General features: G+C 35.5%; 1 protein-coding gene across 7 annotated transcripts in view; it reads left to right on the forward strand.

Annotated features, from left to right (window-relative positions):
- Positions 1–16,329, forward strand: part of LOC140533865 (prostaglandin-E(2) 9-reductase-like) — a 148,554-nt gene that overhangs the window by 57,033 nt on the left and 75,192 nt on the right. For 5 of the 7 annotated variants that reach the window (XM_072654196.1, XM_072654191.1, XM_072654197.1 and 2 more), the window contains 2 exons: positions 4,153–4,235; positions 7,053–8,060. In XM_072654196.1, coding sequence (XP_072510297.1) covers positions 4,153–4,235; positions 7,053–7,095 — 126 coding nt within the window. In that variant the 3' untranslated portion in view covers positions 7,096–8,060. Of the gene's footprint in view, positions 1–4,152; positions 4,236–7,052; positions 8,061–16,329 lie in introns of those variants that run through there. The other 2 variants (XR_011977084.1, XM_072654194.1) reach the window with 1 other exon arrangement.

The following is a 16,329-nucleotide window of genomic DNA, read 5'->3' on the forward strand; positions in this document are numbered from 1 at the left end:
CAGTATGGTGACACAGATTTCTATATCCATCTCAGTTTGTATGTTATTCCCTCTCTAAGCCTCTTTCATGTGAAATAATTTTTCCATTCTACCTCTCTTTTTCCACTTCTCCCAGTGCAAATCCTCTTTTCCATCTCTCTTTTTTTTTAATGTCATCTCATCAAAATCAACTTATGCCCAAACCCGCTCTCTCTGTACTTTCCTTCTACTAGTTATACCCTTCTTAAAAATTACACATATCATCTTCCCATGTAGGCATGTAAACAGTTTACCACTATTGAATCCCTTATGTTTTTTTTCCTCTTTCCTCTTTTCCTTTTTATGTCTCTCTTCTGTCCTGTATTTGTAAGTCACATTTTCTGTTCAGCTCTGGTCTTTTTATCAGGAATGCTTGAAAGCTCACTTTTTCACTAAATATCCATTTTTCTTCTTGAGGGTTACATATTGAGTTTTGCTAGGTAGATGATTTTTGGTTGTGATACTAGTTCTTTGCCTTTTGGAATATCATATTCCAAGCCCTTCAGTCCTTTGATGTAGAAGCTGCTAAATCCTGTATAATCCTGACTTGGCTCCACAGTATTTCAGTTGTTTCTTCCTGGCTGCTTGAGGTATCATTTGCTTGATCTAGGAGTTGTGGAGTTTAGCTATAATATTCCTGGGAGTCTTCCTTTGTGGTCCTGTTTCAGGATGTGATGGATGGATTCTTTTAATTTGATTTTACTTTCTGGTTCTAGGATATCAGGGCAGTTTTTCTTGATACTTTCTTGCAATATGATGTCCCAAATCTCTGTCTCTGATCATAGTTGCAATTGTTTTCAATTTTCTCCCTTTTATCTATTTTCCAGGTTAGTTTTTTTCCATTGAGACATTTCACATTTTCTTCTATTTTTCATTTTGTTTGATGGATTCTTGATGTCTCATCGAGTCATTAGCTTCCCTTGACCGATAATAATTTCTCAGCAATTGTCTCATTCAGTTAGCTCATGTATCTCCTTTTTCATTTGTCTAACCTTTTTTAAAATTTATTTTTTATTTTTAAAATAAATTTATTTATTTTAAGTTTTCAAGATTCACTTCCAGAAAAATTTTTATTTCAAATTTCCTCCCCATCTTTCACCTGCCCCCACCCTAGGATAGTATATATTCTAATTACCCTTCCCTCCAATCTGCCCTCCCTTCTATCACCCCCATCCCCCTCCCTTCTATTTTCCTATAGGGTAAGATAGATTTCTATACACCATTGCCTATATATCTCATTTCCTAGTTGCATTTAAAAATAATTTTTAGCATTCATTTTTAAAGCTTTGAGTTGCCCATTCTCTCCCTTCCTCCCACCCCCCAATCATTGAGAAGATAAGCAGTTCAATGTGGGTTATACATGTATAGTGATGCAAAACACTTCCATAACAGCGATATTGTGAATGACTAACTACATTTCCCTCTATCCTGTCCTGCCATCCATTTATTCTATTCTCCCCTTTGACCTGTCCTTCTCCCAAAGTGTTTGCTTCGAAGTACCCCTTCCCCCAATCTGCTATCCCTTTTATTATTCCCTCTTTCTTTTCTCCTTCACCCCCTGCTTTCCTGTAGTGTGAGATAAACTTCCATTTCCAATTGAATGTGTTTGTTATTCCATCCTGGAGCCAAATCCAATGAAAAGTAGGCTCACTTATTCCCTGTCACCTTCCCTCTCTTCCCCTCCATTGTAAAAGCTCTCTTTTGCCTCTTTTGTGTGAGATGATTTACTTCATTTTACCTATCCTTTTCTCTTTCTCCTAGCACATTCCTCTCAAGCTTTAATTTCTTTTTTAGATATCATACCTTCTTCCTGTGCACTCCCCTCTATATACATACATACATATACATACACATACACACATATTATATATGTGTGTGTGTGTGTGTGTGTGTATGTGTGCGTATATCTATCTATCTATGTATCTATCTATGTATCTATCTATGTATCTATCTATCTATTCCCTCTAACCATCCTAATACTGAGAAAGATTTCATGAATGCCAAATGTCATCTTTCTATGTAGGAATGTAAAGAATTCACCTTTAACAAGTGTTTTATGGTTTCTCTTTCCTGTTTACCTTTTCATGCTTCTCTTGGTTCTTATATTTGAAAGTCAAATTTTCTATTCAGATTTAGTCTTTGCAACAATACTTGGAAGTCCTCTATTTCACTGAAGTTCCATTTTTTCCCCTTAAGTATTATACTCAGTTTTTCTGGGTAGGTGATTCTTGGTTTTAATGCCATCTCCTTTGACCTCTAGATTATCATATTCCAAGCTCTCCGGTCCAATAGTGTAGAAGCTGCTAAATCTTGTGTAATCCTGATTGTTTCTACAATATTTGAATTGTTTCTGTCTGAGTGCTTGTTATATTTTCTCCTTGACATGGGAACTCTGAAATTTGGCTACAGTATTCCTAGGAATTTTCCTTTTGGGATCTCTTTCATGAGGTAATTGGTGGATTCTTTCTGTTTCTACTTTACCCTCTGGTTCTAGAATATTAGGGCAATTTTTCTTGATAATTTCTTGAAGGATGATGTCTAGGCTCTTTTTTTGATCATGAATTTTGGATAGTCCAATCCTTTTTTAAATTATCTGTCCTGGATCCATTTTCCAGGCCTGTGGTTTTTCCAATGAGATACTTCACATTGTCTTCTATTTTTTCATCCTTTTGATTCTGTTTTATAATTTCCAAGTTTAACATTACCTAATTTTCATATATAATCTTAATTTTGATAGGGAACTTTTTTATTTGAACAGAACTTTATCATATTTGACTTAACAATAGATATACACATTTAAATTGTTTCCACATGAAGTTTATGTTTGTATTTTAATTTAAAAAAAGAATAAAGTGAAAATGCTTGCTCCCATAGTGTGATGGAAAATGGTAGGAGAATTTTAGAAGGTATCTTGTTTGAAGATGCAAGTTCATTTAAAATTTTTAGCCACCCAACCAATTGTGAAAAATAAACAGAGAAGATATAAAAAATGAACTTTTCTACTGGTTAATAAGAAACATTGTATGAAATGATAAATATATATTTATATATATATATATATATAAGTTGTAATTGTATATATTGCTTCATTTTAAAACAATTTTTATAGCTACATTGATCTTTTCAGGAGAGAATTTCTTCAGATATAACTTCATTCTTTTCCACCAGCATACTGGCTACGCACTCAAAGAAACTCTACTGAAACACTGAGAAGTGTTGCTGACCAGTTCATTTAAATTGAATAATGTTGTCATAAGTGGAGGATATAGTGAAGTCAGCAAGCTGCCTTGATATTGCAATGAGAGACAATACAAGTTTTGTTTCTCCTGAGTGCTTGGGATAGTCCATGACAGTTTCAAATGACTTTTAAGTGATCATGGATTTCAAACAGCCTGACATTTATTTGCACTGCAGGAATGCAAATGCAAAAAGAATGCATCTTGATCATGTGATTATATCACTGATTAGATCGAGTTATATGGTAACAGAAGAGAAAGCAAGAACTCTCTGATGCACAGAATGCAAATGAGAGTATGGCCATGCACATGATCACCTATTAGAAATATGTTTTCACTCAAGCTTTTCACTCCTGTGGCCATGGCTATTTGGGAACAATTTGTTGACAAGTTGAGAAACTTCAAGAACATGTTGCACTAAGTCAAAAGCGGTCAGTTTGCTGTAGTAGATACATAGAAATCATTGTGTGTTTGACCACTTTGAATTTTTTTTCAGAAACAAACCTATTTGGGTTCAAATATACATATGATTGTTATCTTGGGGGAAAACACATTTGCAAGAAATTTTTTGCAATTATTTGCTATATAAACCAGGATTAAAATTTTTAAATGTTGAATGAATACGATTAATATACTGAATCCCTAAGGCATTCATGAATAAACAAATGGAAAGTTCTAGATAAAGGGGAGTTCTGCGACTCTAAAAGGTGGAGTTAGGAAAGGGTGGCTCCCCCCACAAGAAGACTGGAGCTACGAAGTGGGATTAGTTAGTTTTCACCTACCCTAAACACCTCCAACTCCAGAACAGAGTTACAAAATTCCCATCATTCAGCTTGCCTGTTTCATTCTGAGGTGCTATAAACAGACCCTACTTATAACAATCTCTCTTCTCTGGCAGGTGTTTGAGTTTCAGTTGACTCCAGAAGACATTAAAGTCATTGATGGCCTTAACAGAAACTTTCGCTACTACACCCTCAATGAGTGAGTTTTTGCTCTTAGCATCTTTCTATCTCAGATTTCTGTGACTGCAGGGAGAATGGGGCAGCACTTTAGAGGAGGGAGTCCTTTTTCAAGTCCTTCACAGAGAAGTTAAATATTTACAAGGTATAATGTTTTACAATGTTCATCAGATCTTCTCTTCCATTTATCTGAAGCAGCACTCTGGACCTCTCCTATGTACTTATTCTGGGTCAGGTATAAAAAAAGTCATTTTAGTAACTGAGTCTCAAGTGTAAAATTGCAATAAGATATTTGAAACAAGTCATTTGTCTGCCCTCAAACATGGCTGTTCTATGTGGTCCTCCTATCTCTATTTTGATAGTTTAATAGAAAAAAAATATTTTTTCCACACATGGATTTTATTATGGTTTTGGTGCAGAACAGGTCATTTTCGTCCACTTTAAGTAATGAAACTTAGCCCATACAAACAGAGCAGTACCTTATGTCAGAAAGCTAAGTTCTTATTATGTCTCTGATGGTTATTAACTATGACGCAAAAACAAAAAAATCCCTTATTGTCTCTGAATCTCAGTTTCTTAGAAAATCCGAAAAAAAAGGGTTTGGATTAGATAATCTTTGAGGAGTCCAAATTAGGCCTCAAGGGTACCCTAGGGCCTACATTCTGTGAAGAGGAGCGCTATAGCACCACTCTGTAATGTAACTGTGGAAGTGTATAATCACAGGCATTCAAGAATAGATGAAGAAAACTTAGTGTGACTTCCTCCAAACTCATTTCCTTTAAGGATTCTTGTACTCTATAATTCCTTAGGAAGTGAGGTTCAGAGATGCCCAACTTCTGTTTCCATGACTGCTTTAATTCTCGTTAGGTGACTGGTCCCATGTTAGCCTAGGGATATTTGGAAATTATGTAAACATAGTCATTAAAGTAAGCATGGTACATATCTTTCTCTATTTTAACTTTGAAACCTTGTTTTTTGTATCTGAGACTGAACTCATTATCTTTCCTCCATATATTGCCCACATCCAAACTTCTCCTATTACTCTCAAGGGCACAGCTCTCATCCTACCCCAAGGCTTAGACCCTAGGTGTCATCCTTGACTCCTCACTATCCCTCACCCCACACCTTCTCACATTCACTATGTTGTCAAAGCCTGTCAATTTCACCTTTGGAACATCTTTTGAATATTCTGTCTTCTCTCTTCTGATACTGCCATCTCTGTGATTGCAGACCCTCTTCACCTCATACCTGAACCATTGCAATAGGTTTTGGACGAGTCTATTTGCCTTAAGTCTCCCCCCTCTCCCATCCATTCTCCATTAAGCCACCTAACAAAGGTCACCTAACAAACCCTCATGGCTTCCTATCATCTCCAGAAGGAAATATAAATTTCTCTGTTTGGCAGTTAGAGGTCTTCATAACGTCCCCCTCCTCCACCTTTCCAGTCTTTTCCCACTTTACTCCTTGCCATGTACTCTTCAATCTGGTGACAATGGCCTCCTTGCCTTTTTGTAAACAAGGTATCTTCCCCCACACGCCCCACCTCCTAGATTCATGACTTCTTCATGTACCAACTAGAATTCTACCTTCTACAGGAAGCCTTTCCCATTCCCTCTTAATTCTAATGCCTTCCCTGTTTAGATTATTTCATCCATGTAGTTTGTTTTACACATTTGTTTAATTGCAGTGTCCCCCCATTAGATTCCATGCTCTTCAAGGGCACAAACTATCCTTTGCTTTTCTTTGTATCCCCATTGATTAGCATAGTGCCTGACATATGGTAGGTATAGAAAACACTTACTGACTGACTGACTTGCTGCATAGTGGAATATTTACTCTGCTATTGATTGTCCTTGGAATATCTCCTTTTCTCTGTTTCTATACAAAAAAAATCATAATTCAATGGGGTTCATAGTAGAGCCTGGCTAAAGTCCACCACAATGCTTTTCCTCCTCTAAATTCCCTGCATGCTGTGGGAACAAAGCCTGCTTTATTGATTGTTGATTGATGTGGATGAAGGTATGCCATGGTGTAGGGAGGCAGTGTGATGATTATCATGGGAAAAGCACTGAATTTCAAGTCTTAAATTTAAGCTTTGATTGCTCTCTCTGCCAATTTCTGCCAGTTTGACTCAGGTGGAGCTCACTTCTCCTCTCTTGGTTTCAGTTTCCTAAATCAGACCCTTCCAAATACCCCTTGTTATATGGTCCTTCTTAATGATAATAATTGTCATTTTCATAGTGATTTATGGCTGCAAAGTCCTTTGTACCCCATAGTCTCAAGTGACCCTTGAAATAACCCTGTAAACTAGGGAGACCAGAAAATGTTGTTCTCCATTTTAAAGATGAGGAAATTGAGCTTCTGAGGCATTGTAGTAATTTGCCCATAGTCATACTGCCCACTACTGAAGTGTCAGAACAGAAGTTACAACTTTTCTTTCAGGATGTATTATGTTTACTGTTCAGTTGATTCAGTCACATCTGACCCTTTGTGGCCACATTTGGGGATTTTTTGGCAAAGATACTTGAATGTTTTGCTATTTCTTTCTCCTGGTCTATTATATCACCCATTTATTTGCCTTGTATCTCAGAAATGTTTTCTTGTTTAAGGAAACTGAGCAAAGCCTGCTTGAACCCAAGGCAAGAGGGATCAATAGCTAAGTCTTCACTCAGTATTTAGATGCATGGGTCAATCAAAACAATCCACCACAAAGATTGTATTTCTTTATCTGGGTATTTGAGGAGATTCAGTGTGGGAGGAGGTAGGTTGTTGGAGTTGTTGTGTTGCAGAGATTCCTTTAAGGCATAAGACTTGAACATGTCTTTTTGTCCCTTTTTAGATTCCAGGAACTTCCCAACTATCCGTATAATGATGAATATTAATGAAGTTCTGACTCAGAAGATTTGTGTCCCTGAGGCAGTGAAGTTTCTCTTAAAGAAATAGCTTACATTCTGTTGATTTTTATGGAAATTAAATCCATTATTATGGGTAAACCATACAATATCACAAAGCCCACACCAAGGCATATGTTAAAGGCAGTTGTTCTATTATAAACTTTGCCTTTCTTGCCTGCAGTAAGACAGACATAATGGTTCACATTTATGTAGCATTTCAAAGTTTACCAGGTCCTTTTCATGCAGTAATGCAAGTATTATCCATTTTTCCCAAGAAAGGTAGCCTTTGCTTAAAGAGGATGTGTCAGAGGTGGTATCGAGCTCACAGTTTTCCTCTTTTCTCAGTTTATAATTATTCTAAGTACTTTAACATATATATTTATATGCCCTCCAGCATCCTAAGTGCCCAGTTCCTTAATGAGATTCTATCATGGATGACTTCACTTCACCATCTATATAGTTGTGCACTGAAGAATGGCAGTCCCCAACAGTTCTCTATGATTTAATCCCAGTTACTTTTACGTCCTGCACTAATACAGTAATTTCTGTAACTCTGCTGTGCAGAAGAAAGTCAATCATATATATGTATATATATATATGAGCAGAAATTAGTCATTAGAAATTAAGAAAACAATTACATTCTGTGGTTACACATGCAATGAATATATCAGAGTTCACTCAAAGCCCAGAAGAACACTGACCTATGTAAACCTTGCAGCTGACAAATATCCATATCTGAGGTAACCCATGAGACAAAAATAAATCTTTGAATCCGTGATCTGTCTGCAATAAAGAAGATGTAACTTCAATGCTTATTACTCTAGGTGCAATTTAATGTTTATAATCAATGCTCAAATAATCTACCAAAATTCTATTGTATGAAAAATATGTTGTTTTAAATCTGTCAGATAAAATGTATTGTGTGTAAAATAAACTTCTAAGCCTAACAATAACATATCTAGTGTTATGGATTTTTAAACTCATTGCCAGTCAAATATCATCAATTTGATCTAGTGTATTTGTGTATCTTACATATAAAAGCATTAATCCCTTATCAATTGGATATTTTATACCAAAGAGCAGTCTAGTATAATTACTCTTTTAATTCTTTCATTTAGTTTTTTAAGAATATCACCATAATGGCAAATATCAAATTTTTCTTTCAGTAAGGCATGATCTAGGTGTAGAGGGTCAAACATTAAGACTCCCTTTAAATGGATCACATAGTAATTTAGTTTGCATTTTAAAATAGCAAGTCATCTCATACAAAAGTCAATTTCCCAAGGATTATTAGTTGCCAACATCTTAAATTATAGAGGCCACTCTTTTAAATTAGCTCCATTCCATAAATTTACAGTGGATGCTTCACATTCTCATCTCTTAAAATATTCCAGCATTTACAAAAGTGTTTAAACTCTAATTTGGAAATATGCAGTAATGATAGTATATCTCAGTTAGAAATTGGTTCTCTGATCAGTTTATAGTACCATAAATTTCTAGACACTAGCAAAATATTTCCTTTCTTTACTTGTCTAGCTTTATCTCTGTAACCCCCAACTGATGATTGCAATGACAGAGAAAAAGTATCTTGAAGTGTTTTTGTTTTTCTTTTCAAATTCCTAAAACCTTACCTTGAGCTAAAAGTCTGAAGTGAGAGTAAATCTGTCATTACTGAGGAGGATTTAGCATCAGATTATAGAAAGCTGGGAGAACTGTTTCAAGTATGAAACTTCATTCATCTTCCCCAACTACTCTTTTAAACTTCCTTTCTGCATTTTTTTTCCAGTACACTTTATTGTTCAGCTGCATTTTCCCCTTAGAAATCTTAAAAGGTAGCAGAACCTACTAATAACACCAGACATGACATGGCACATTTTCCTGAGAACTTCACAGGGTGCGAGAAAAAGGTGTATCTTACTGTTGGGGTGCTGGTGTTTGGCCCATAAACACCCAGCTCTGGTTAATAGTTTATCTAACACATGTTGGAGCTTCCCTCATTAACCTGGGGTTATCCAAAGTGAATAGGTATAGGACTGATGTTAGGTGAACTGTTCATCAATGTCACTCAGTCAACTAAAGGAATATTAGAACATGGGAAAGCACAACACAAATATCTCATAAAAGATTGCCTCTGGGCAGGTCACATGGTTCAACTGGTGGCCTTTACATCTGTGTCCTGGATCACAGTGCCATACTCACCTGAATGTCAAGGTGGTTGCCACTAGACACAGGTATCTAGTGTATTTCTAATGACTGCCGGAGGGTTGAGAGAAATACAGGGGGAGGAAAATTGAGAGAAATACAGGGAGAGGAAAAAAGAATGAAAACCGATAAAGATTGAGACAGTATTAATGGTCAAATCTAACAAGTGGCAGCATTGCCTCTGGACTCCTTAGGTAATCAATTTTAGAGGACTACTCATTTACTGAAGGGGGTGACTAGGCTTGTTCTAAGCCTACTCTGAGAAAATTCTGAGTCAGTGTGTCACACAGCCCCCTACATTACATAGATTTCAAGCAAGGGAACAAATATTGCATTCCATTGGATCCCTAAGATTAAACACCCCATTCTCATCATACAGAGTGAGCCCATCTAGGTCAGTTCTGTCCTTGTTTGGGCTTGTCAAATTGAACATGAGAGATCCCATTTGTGACACCACACATTTTGACAGAGTAGAAACCAAGAACTAAAAAAAAGTTTATGAAGTCATCTAGTAGGGGGGAGAGGTGAAAAAAAGTGATCTGCTGCTACAAATCCTTGCCAGTATTATAGGATTATATAAGATTCAAAAAAGGAAGAAGGAAACAACAGTTGATTGGTCAGCACAGAGGCAGTTTTCAAACAAGACACACAGGTTTATCAAGATGTATAAAAGGAGAAAGCTCCTTATACCCATCTATGGATATGCCTCTATTGGAAGATTTCTAGTCAGTGTAACTTGCAGTCTGGAGTTAACCAAAATCTGTTCTCTAAGCAACAGGTTTGGTCTCTCAGCCACATAGGACTAAGTTCAAAGTATGCAATAACAATTTCCCATTCCATCACATGTCTTCCTTATTGTGCCAATCTCATTTCTATTTAATTTACCCTCCAGTCCAAGGATGGCCTGGTGGGTGAAACTTTCCCAAGAGAGCCTGAATCCAAAAGATTGAGAAATTCTACAACATGCCCCACTTATAACACACATCTGAGTCCACTACCTCAGTTTATTTCCCTCTGACCTAGATAAATATAAGCAAAAACTTAAACAAATGAGAAGTTAAAGACTTGAATAGAATTTTTAACAGTTGAATATCATGCACCTCTGGAGATTGCTGAATGAAAATGGAAAGGAGTATAGATATAATTCAATTGCATATAGTAATTTCATAATTTGATCATATATTTGGGAATCAAAAGTTCACAAATAAATGTAGAAAAACAAATGCATTTTTAATGGACTCTGATGCAATAAAAATATTTAACAAAGGACAATGAAAAAATTATTTAATTGTGGACTAAATAGCTTGTCTTAAAGAATGGGTGGCTGAAAGAACAAACCATACAAAAAAAATCGCTAATTTCATTGAGGGAGCAAAGTGGCACAGTGGGTGTAATACCAACCTGGAGTCAGAAAGACTCAAGTTGCAATCTAGTCTCAGATACTTACTACATGTATAATCCTAGGTGAGTCATTTAACTTACATTTGCCTTAGTTTTTTCATTTATAAAATGGAGATAACAACACCTACACTGATGGATTGTTGGAGGATGAAATGAAATATTTGTAAAGCACCAAACATAGTGCCTGGGATGTAGGAGATACTATATGCATGCTTATTTCTCCTTCCCTTCTCTTCATTAAAGATAATTAGAACAAGACAATCTACCAAAATATTGGAGATGAAGCCAAAGCACTTTTAGAGTAGATTAATGAACTGAGCATATACTTAAAGAAATCCTTGTAAAACCAATAAGGTAAAAATGTCCAATTAGACCCCAGAATAGACATCCTGAAAATCAAGGATGAGACTAACAAAACTGAAAGTAACAAATAAATATAGGACTATAAACTGTGTTTTTTTCATCCTGAAAAACCAATAAAATATAATCTTAACCAACTCAGTTTTTGAAAAGATAGAAATTCAGATCACCTGTATCAAAAATGAAAAAAGTGGCTTCACAATGAATCAAGAAATAGGTAAGAAATATTTTGCTGAGTTATATGCAGATTAAAATTACAGTCTAAAAGAAATATGATTATTTACAAAAATGTGAAATGCCCAGATTAACAGACCAAGAAATAGAGGTCTTAAATAACGTAATAGTATGTATACACACATATGTATATATGTGTATATATTTATATATGTGTATTGAACAAGCCATAAATGAATTCTCTCTCCCCAAAAAACCTTAGGATTTTATGGAATGCTTTGGGGATTATATCAATTCATTCCAATATTATTGTTCAAGAAAAACATAGGAAAAATGGGTCCTACCAAATTCCTTCTATGAAAAATATGATCTTAGTATTTAAACCAAGAATAGACAATATGGGAGGGGTAAACCCTGAAACAAATGTTAGCAAGGAGACTATGGAAACATTTCTCAAAGATTTTACACTGACCAGGTGGGATTTTTACCAGTTATATTAGGCAAGTTATAAGTGTAATTGAACATATGATTGTTTCAGCAGATGTAGAAAAAGCTTTTTATAAGCCCCAACATCCATTCCTATTAAAAAATACTAGCAAGTAAAGTAATAAATGAATCTTTCCTTAAAATGATAAGTAATATCTACATAAAACCAAGAGCCAACATTATCTGTAATGGGGTTTTTCCATTAAGGATCATAAAGCAAGGAGGTAAAGCATGGATGTCCATTACTATTCAAGGTAGTGATAGAAATGCTGTCTACAGCAGTAATATCAAAAGAAACTTAGGGAATATACACTTTTACAGATGATATTTTGGATCACTAGAAAACACTAGATAGTTTACCAAAAAATTGATTGAATCAGTATCCACTCACCATTTCTGTGACTTTCAAAACAAAACTGGCCTTCTCTGGCCACAACTCCCCTATATTGTCCTCTTTCCCCAACATGATGAAAGCTCCTTGTAGGAAATAACTGTCTCACTTTTCTATTTGTAATTCTACCAGCTCTAGCATAGGACTTGGCATATTTGAGCATTTGATAATTTCCTCTGTCGTTCAGTCTGGATTTCCCAGAACTTTTGTAATTCAGTATGTATTGAGTTCTCTTCGTCTGTACTTGCCCACCTCTTGCTTCACAAATATATTTGACTTGTTTCATGAGTGTGTAATCTGTTAACATGGCTAGATTATACAATAGAACACTAAGATATCTTAAGGATAGGCACCACTATTTTTCTTGTATTCTCTCTTTACCATATAATTGCTGGAACAAACCTCATTGTATGGGAGCTATGTAGTGTCAGTCTGTACTCACCTCCTTTTTCCCTTCTGTTCCCCTCCAATCCATTCTTTACACTTTTATGTAAATTATCTCCCTTAGGTACAAATCAATTTAAGTAATTGCTATGCTCAAAATCCATCAGTGATTTTTTTGCCTGCCAAATAAAATTAATTCTTTAGCTTGGTATGTAAGATATAATCTATAGTTATCCCTTCCACATCATCATGACTTGCCCTATCACAGTTTTGATTTACCTGGGATTGGCATAAGAAATTAAATGGAAATTGTTGGGGAGTTTTGTGGAAACTTCAGACGACACTGAAAATTCAGAAATGCTTCAAGTGTATGTATAATATTGTATAATATCAATATATTTTATTTTTAATACCATAATAATTCAGACTTCTCTGCTAGACATTGACAGTTGAAAATTTTTACACAGATTATCCACATCAAGGGGGTACCAATGCCACTAACTCGCAAGATGCAGAAGGGATAATTGTAGTTCCATCCCACCTCTTCATACTGGCAGCACACTACTGTGTGCTGTAGCAGTTGCTACCACTGACCATATTTTCTTCCTCTATATTCTCCCTTCCTTTGACTTCCTTTGGTGAGAAATATAAAGAAAGTAAAAAAATAGTACACTTGAACCTACACACAGCATTCATCTGTTTTTTCTCTGGAAGTGTATAGCATTTTCATCATGGATCCTTTGGATTTGTCCTGGATCATTATCTTGATCAGAGGAATCAAGTTTTTTACAGTTGAACATCATTAGAGTATTCTTAGGGAAAACAAAATCAACATCATCCATGTTCATATTTACTTATGCATTATTAACTCACTTCTTAAAAACTTTTACTTTGGTCTCTGCCCTCATCACTGAACTGAAACAATGTTTTCTATGGTCATTAGTTATCTTTCTTTTTTTTTAATTTAAGTTTTCAACATTCATTTCCACAAAATTTTGGGTTTCAGTTTTTCTCCCCATTTCTTCCCTCCCCTCATCCCAATCCCAAGCATTCTAATTACCGCTATACCAATCTGTCCTCCCTTCTAACATCCCTCCCTTCACTTATCCCCATCTTCTCTTTTGTCCAGAAGGGCAAGATAAATTTCTATACCCCATTACCTGTATTTCTTATTTCCTAGTTGCAAGAACAATACTCAACAGCTGTTCCTAAAACTTTGAGTTCCAGCTTCTCTTCATCCCTCCCTCCTCACCCATTCCCTTTGGGAAGGCAAGCAATTCAATATAAGTCATATCTGTGTAGTTTATCGGTTATCTCTTAATTGCCAAATCTGTTCACAATTCTTTTCCTTCTTGATCTCGCTGTAGCAGCAACCTTCACTTGTTCCTAGATTCCCTATTCTTGGTTTTTCCTGGCACTGCTGCCTCATGTTTTTTTCTTCTACCTCTCTGATGCTTCTTTCCACTTACTGAATCATAATATACTTTCCTCCCCCTAAGCAGAATTGTACCAAAGTCTTTGTTCTGAGCGCTTCTCCCTCTGTGTCCACTCTTTCTTTCTCTTTTCTTTCTCTCTTTTTTTTTGCATGCAGAAAGGAAAAAAAAATTCATAAAAAAGCAAAAAGAAGCCAATCCCATATAACTGAAGGTTACAGTTTCTTATTTTGAAAAACAGAGTCTTTATATCATTGACCCAATTCCATTTCAAGATTCCAGCTTTAGCAATCACTCTTCTTGGCAAATAGTATGTAAGTTAAAAGGATATACAATTTCTAAGTAAATGTATGTGAATTAACTTTGGCTCAGATTTTGAAGCAAAGATAAGTCTCACTTCCTCGTGGTAAAAAATTAGCTACTGACTTACTGATGGTAAAAAAAAATGCAAACAAACTAGCTAACAGTGTATAAGACTTTTGATTTTATCTTCTTTTAAAAAAATATTATTGATTTTTAAATATTATGGTTTTATGTTTTTTTACCTCTCTTGTATACCTCACCCAATCCTTAAGAATTCAAACATTGTGATATCAGTTATACATCTGAAATCATGTAAAACATATTTCCCATATTAGGTATGTTGTAAAAAGAAAGAAAAAAGGAAAAAAAATTAAAGACAAAAATGTGCCTTATTCTGCGTTCAGATTTCATCAGTTTTCTCTCTGGATGTGAATAGCATTTTTCATCCTAAGTGCTTTGGAAATGTCTGGGTTATTTTATTGAAAGGAGAAATTAATTTATTGATCATCATTAGACTATTGCTGCTACTGAATACAATATTCTGTTGGTTCTTCTCATTTCCCTTCACATCAGTTCATATAAGTTTGCTCAGGTTTTTCTGAAACCATCCTACTTGTCATTTCTTAGGACAATAGTATTCCATCACAACCACATGTGTTCAGCCATTCTCCAGTTGATGGGCATCCCCTCACTTTCCAATTTTTGCTACCACAAAAAGAGCTGCTATAAATATTTTTGCACATATGGATCATTTTCCCTTTTCTTTGATCTCTTTGGGGTTCAGACCTAGTAGTGGTATTACTTTATCTCCCTTGGGCATAGATCCAAATTGTTCTCCAGAATGTTTGGAGCAGTTGACAATTCCTCCATCCGTGAATTAGTATTCCTATTTCTCCAAAGATTAATCAACTCTATATTCTTTTTGTTTTCCATTTTATCCTTCTCTATTGAAATATGAGGACACCTGTTTGCATGTAAAGTGCTTAGTACTGTGCCTGGCACATGGTGGATGCTATATAAATGCTTATTCCCTTCTCTTCCCCTTCCTCCTCCTTCTCTGGCTTTTGTGTTTATTGGCTGCAGTCAATATTCAACACATTATTGTGTGACATGAAATGACACTAACAAAAGGTAACTGACATTAAACTATGTTGGTAGAAGCTTAGTGACATAGCATACTCTGCCTTGATCACACACCAGCTAGAATATTGTGGTAAGTTCTGAATACCAGAATAAAGTCATCATGACACTTCATGACTGGAGATCAGTGTCTAATATGTGGAAGCACAGGAGTTATTAATGTAACATTCAAGGGGGAGGAAATCCATCTGTAAGGCATATAAATAATTTAATGTGAGTGTGTCTCCCTTTGAGGAACATAGAAGAATGAGGTGGCAGGCAGGAGCAGGGCTGGATCCCAGAACTTCTTCCTTAGATGCAAATCCCCTTCTCTACCTTACTCCTTCTCTCACTCCCACCAACTTCTTGAAGGAAATGCAAGGGGTTTAGGGAAGAGTTTCTCTCTGTAGCAGGAGGCTTATACAGGGCCAAAAATTTTGCAGTCTCCTTATAAAAATCAACTAGGTCATAGCTGAAATCTTCCATTATACACAAATAGCATTGAAAGAAACATCAATACTTTAATATGACAAGATTAATTATTCCAGAATCCCAGATAATCTTCCTTTGGTAATTTTCAATGCAAATGCACATGAACAATACATGCAGAATACAAAGTATCTCTTGACTTGCTTCAGTAAGTAAATGTTTAAATGAAGAAGGTGCTTGCACATTCCCTGAATACAAGAAATTACCATAAACAGCCAAAAAAAACCTAACAAGCCACAACAATATCACCAGATGCATAAAAACCATTATAAATGTAATCAATAGGTTATATGCAAATAAAGAAAAAATAGAACAGCACATACCTACCTGAAGGATGATGTTATACTATAAGAGTAACACAAGTACAAAAACAAACAAGCATAATAATAATAATGAAACAGAAACATAACTCAATCATGCAGTAATTATCAAGTGCATCAATAAACGTAAGTATTGATGTGTAAGAGATTTTAGGTCAAA

This window comes from Notamacropus eugenii, chromosome 3 (assembly GCF_028372415.1).
Source record: "Notamacropus eugenii isolate mMacEug1 chromosome 3, mMacEug1.pri_v2, whole genome shotgun sequence".
Classification (NCBI taxonomy): Eukaryota; Metazoa; Chordata; class Mammalia; order Diprotodontia; family Macropodidae; genus Notamacropus; species Notamacropus eugenii.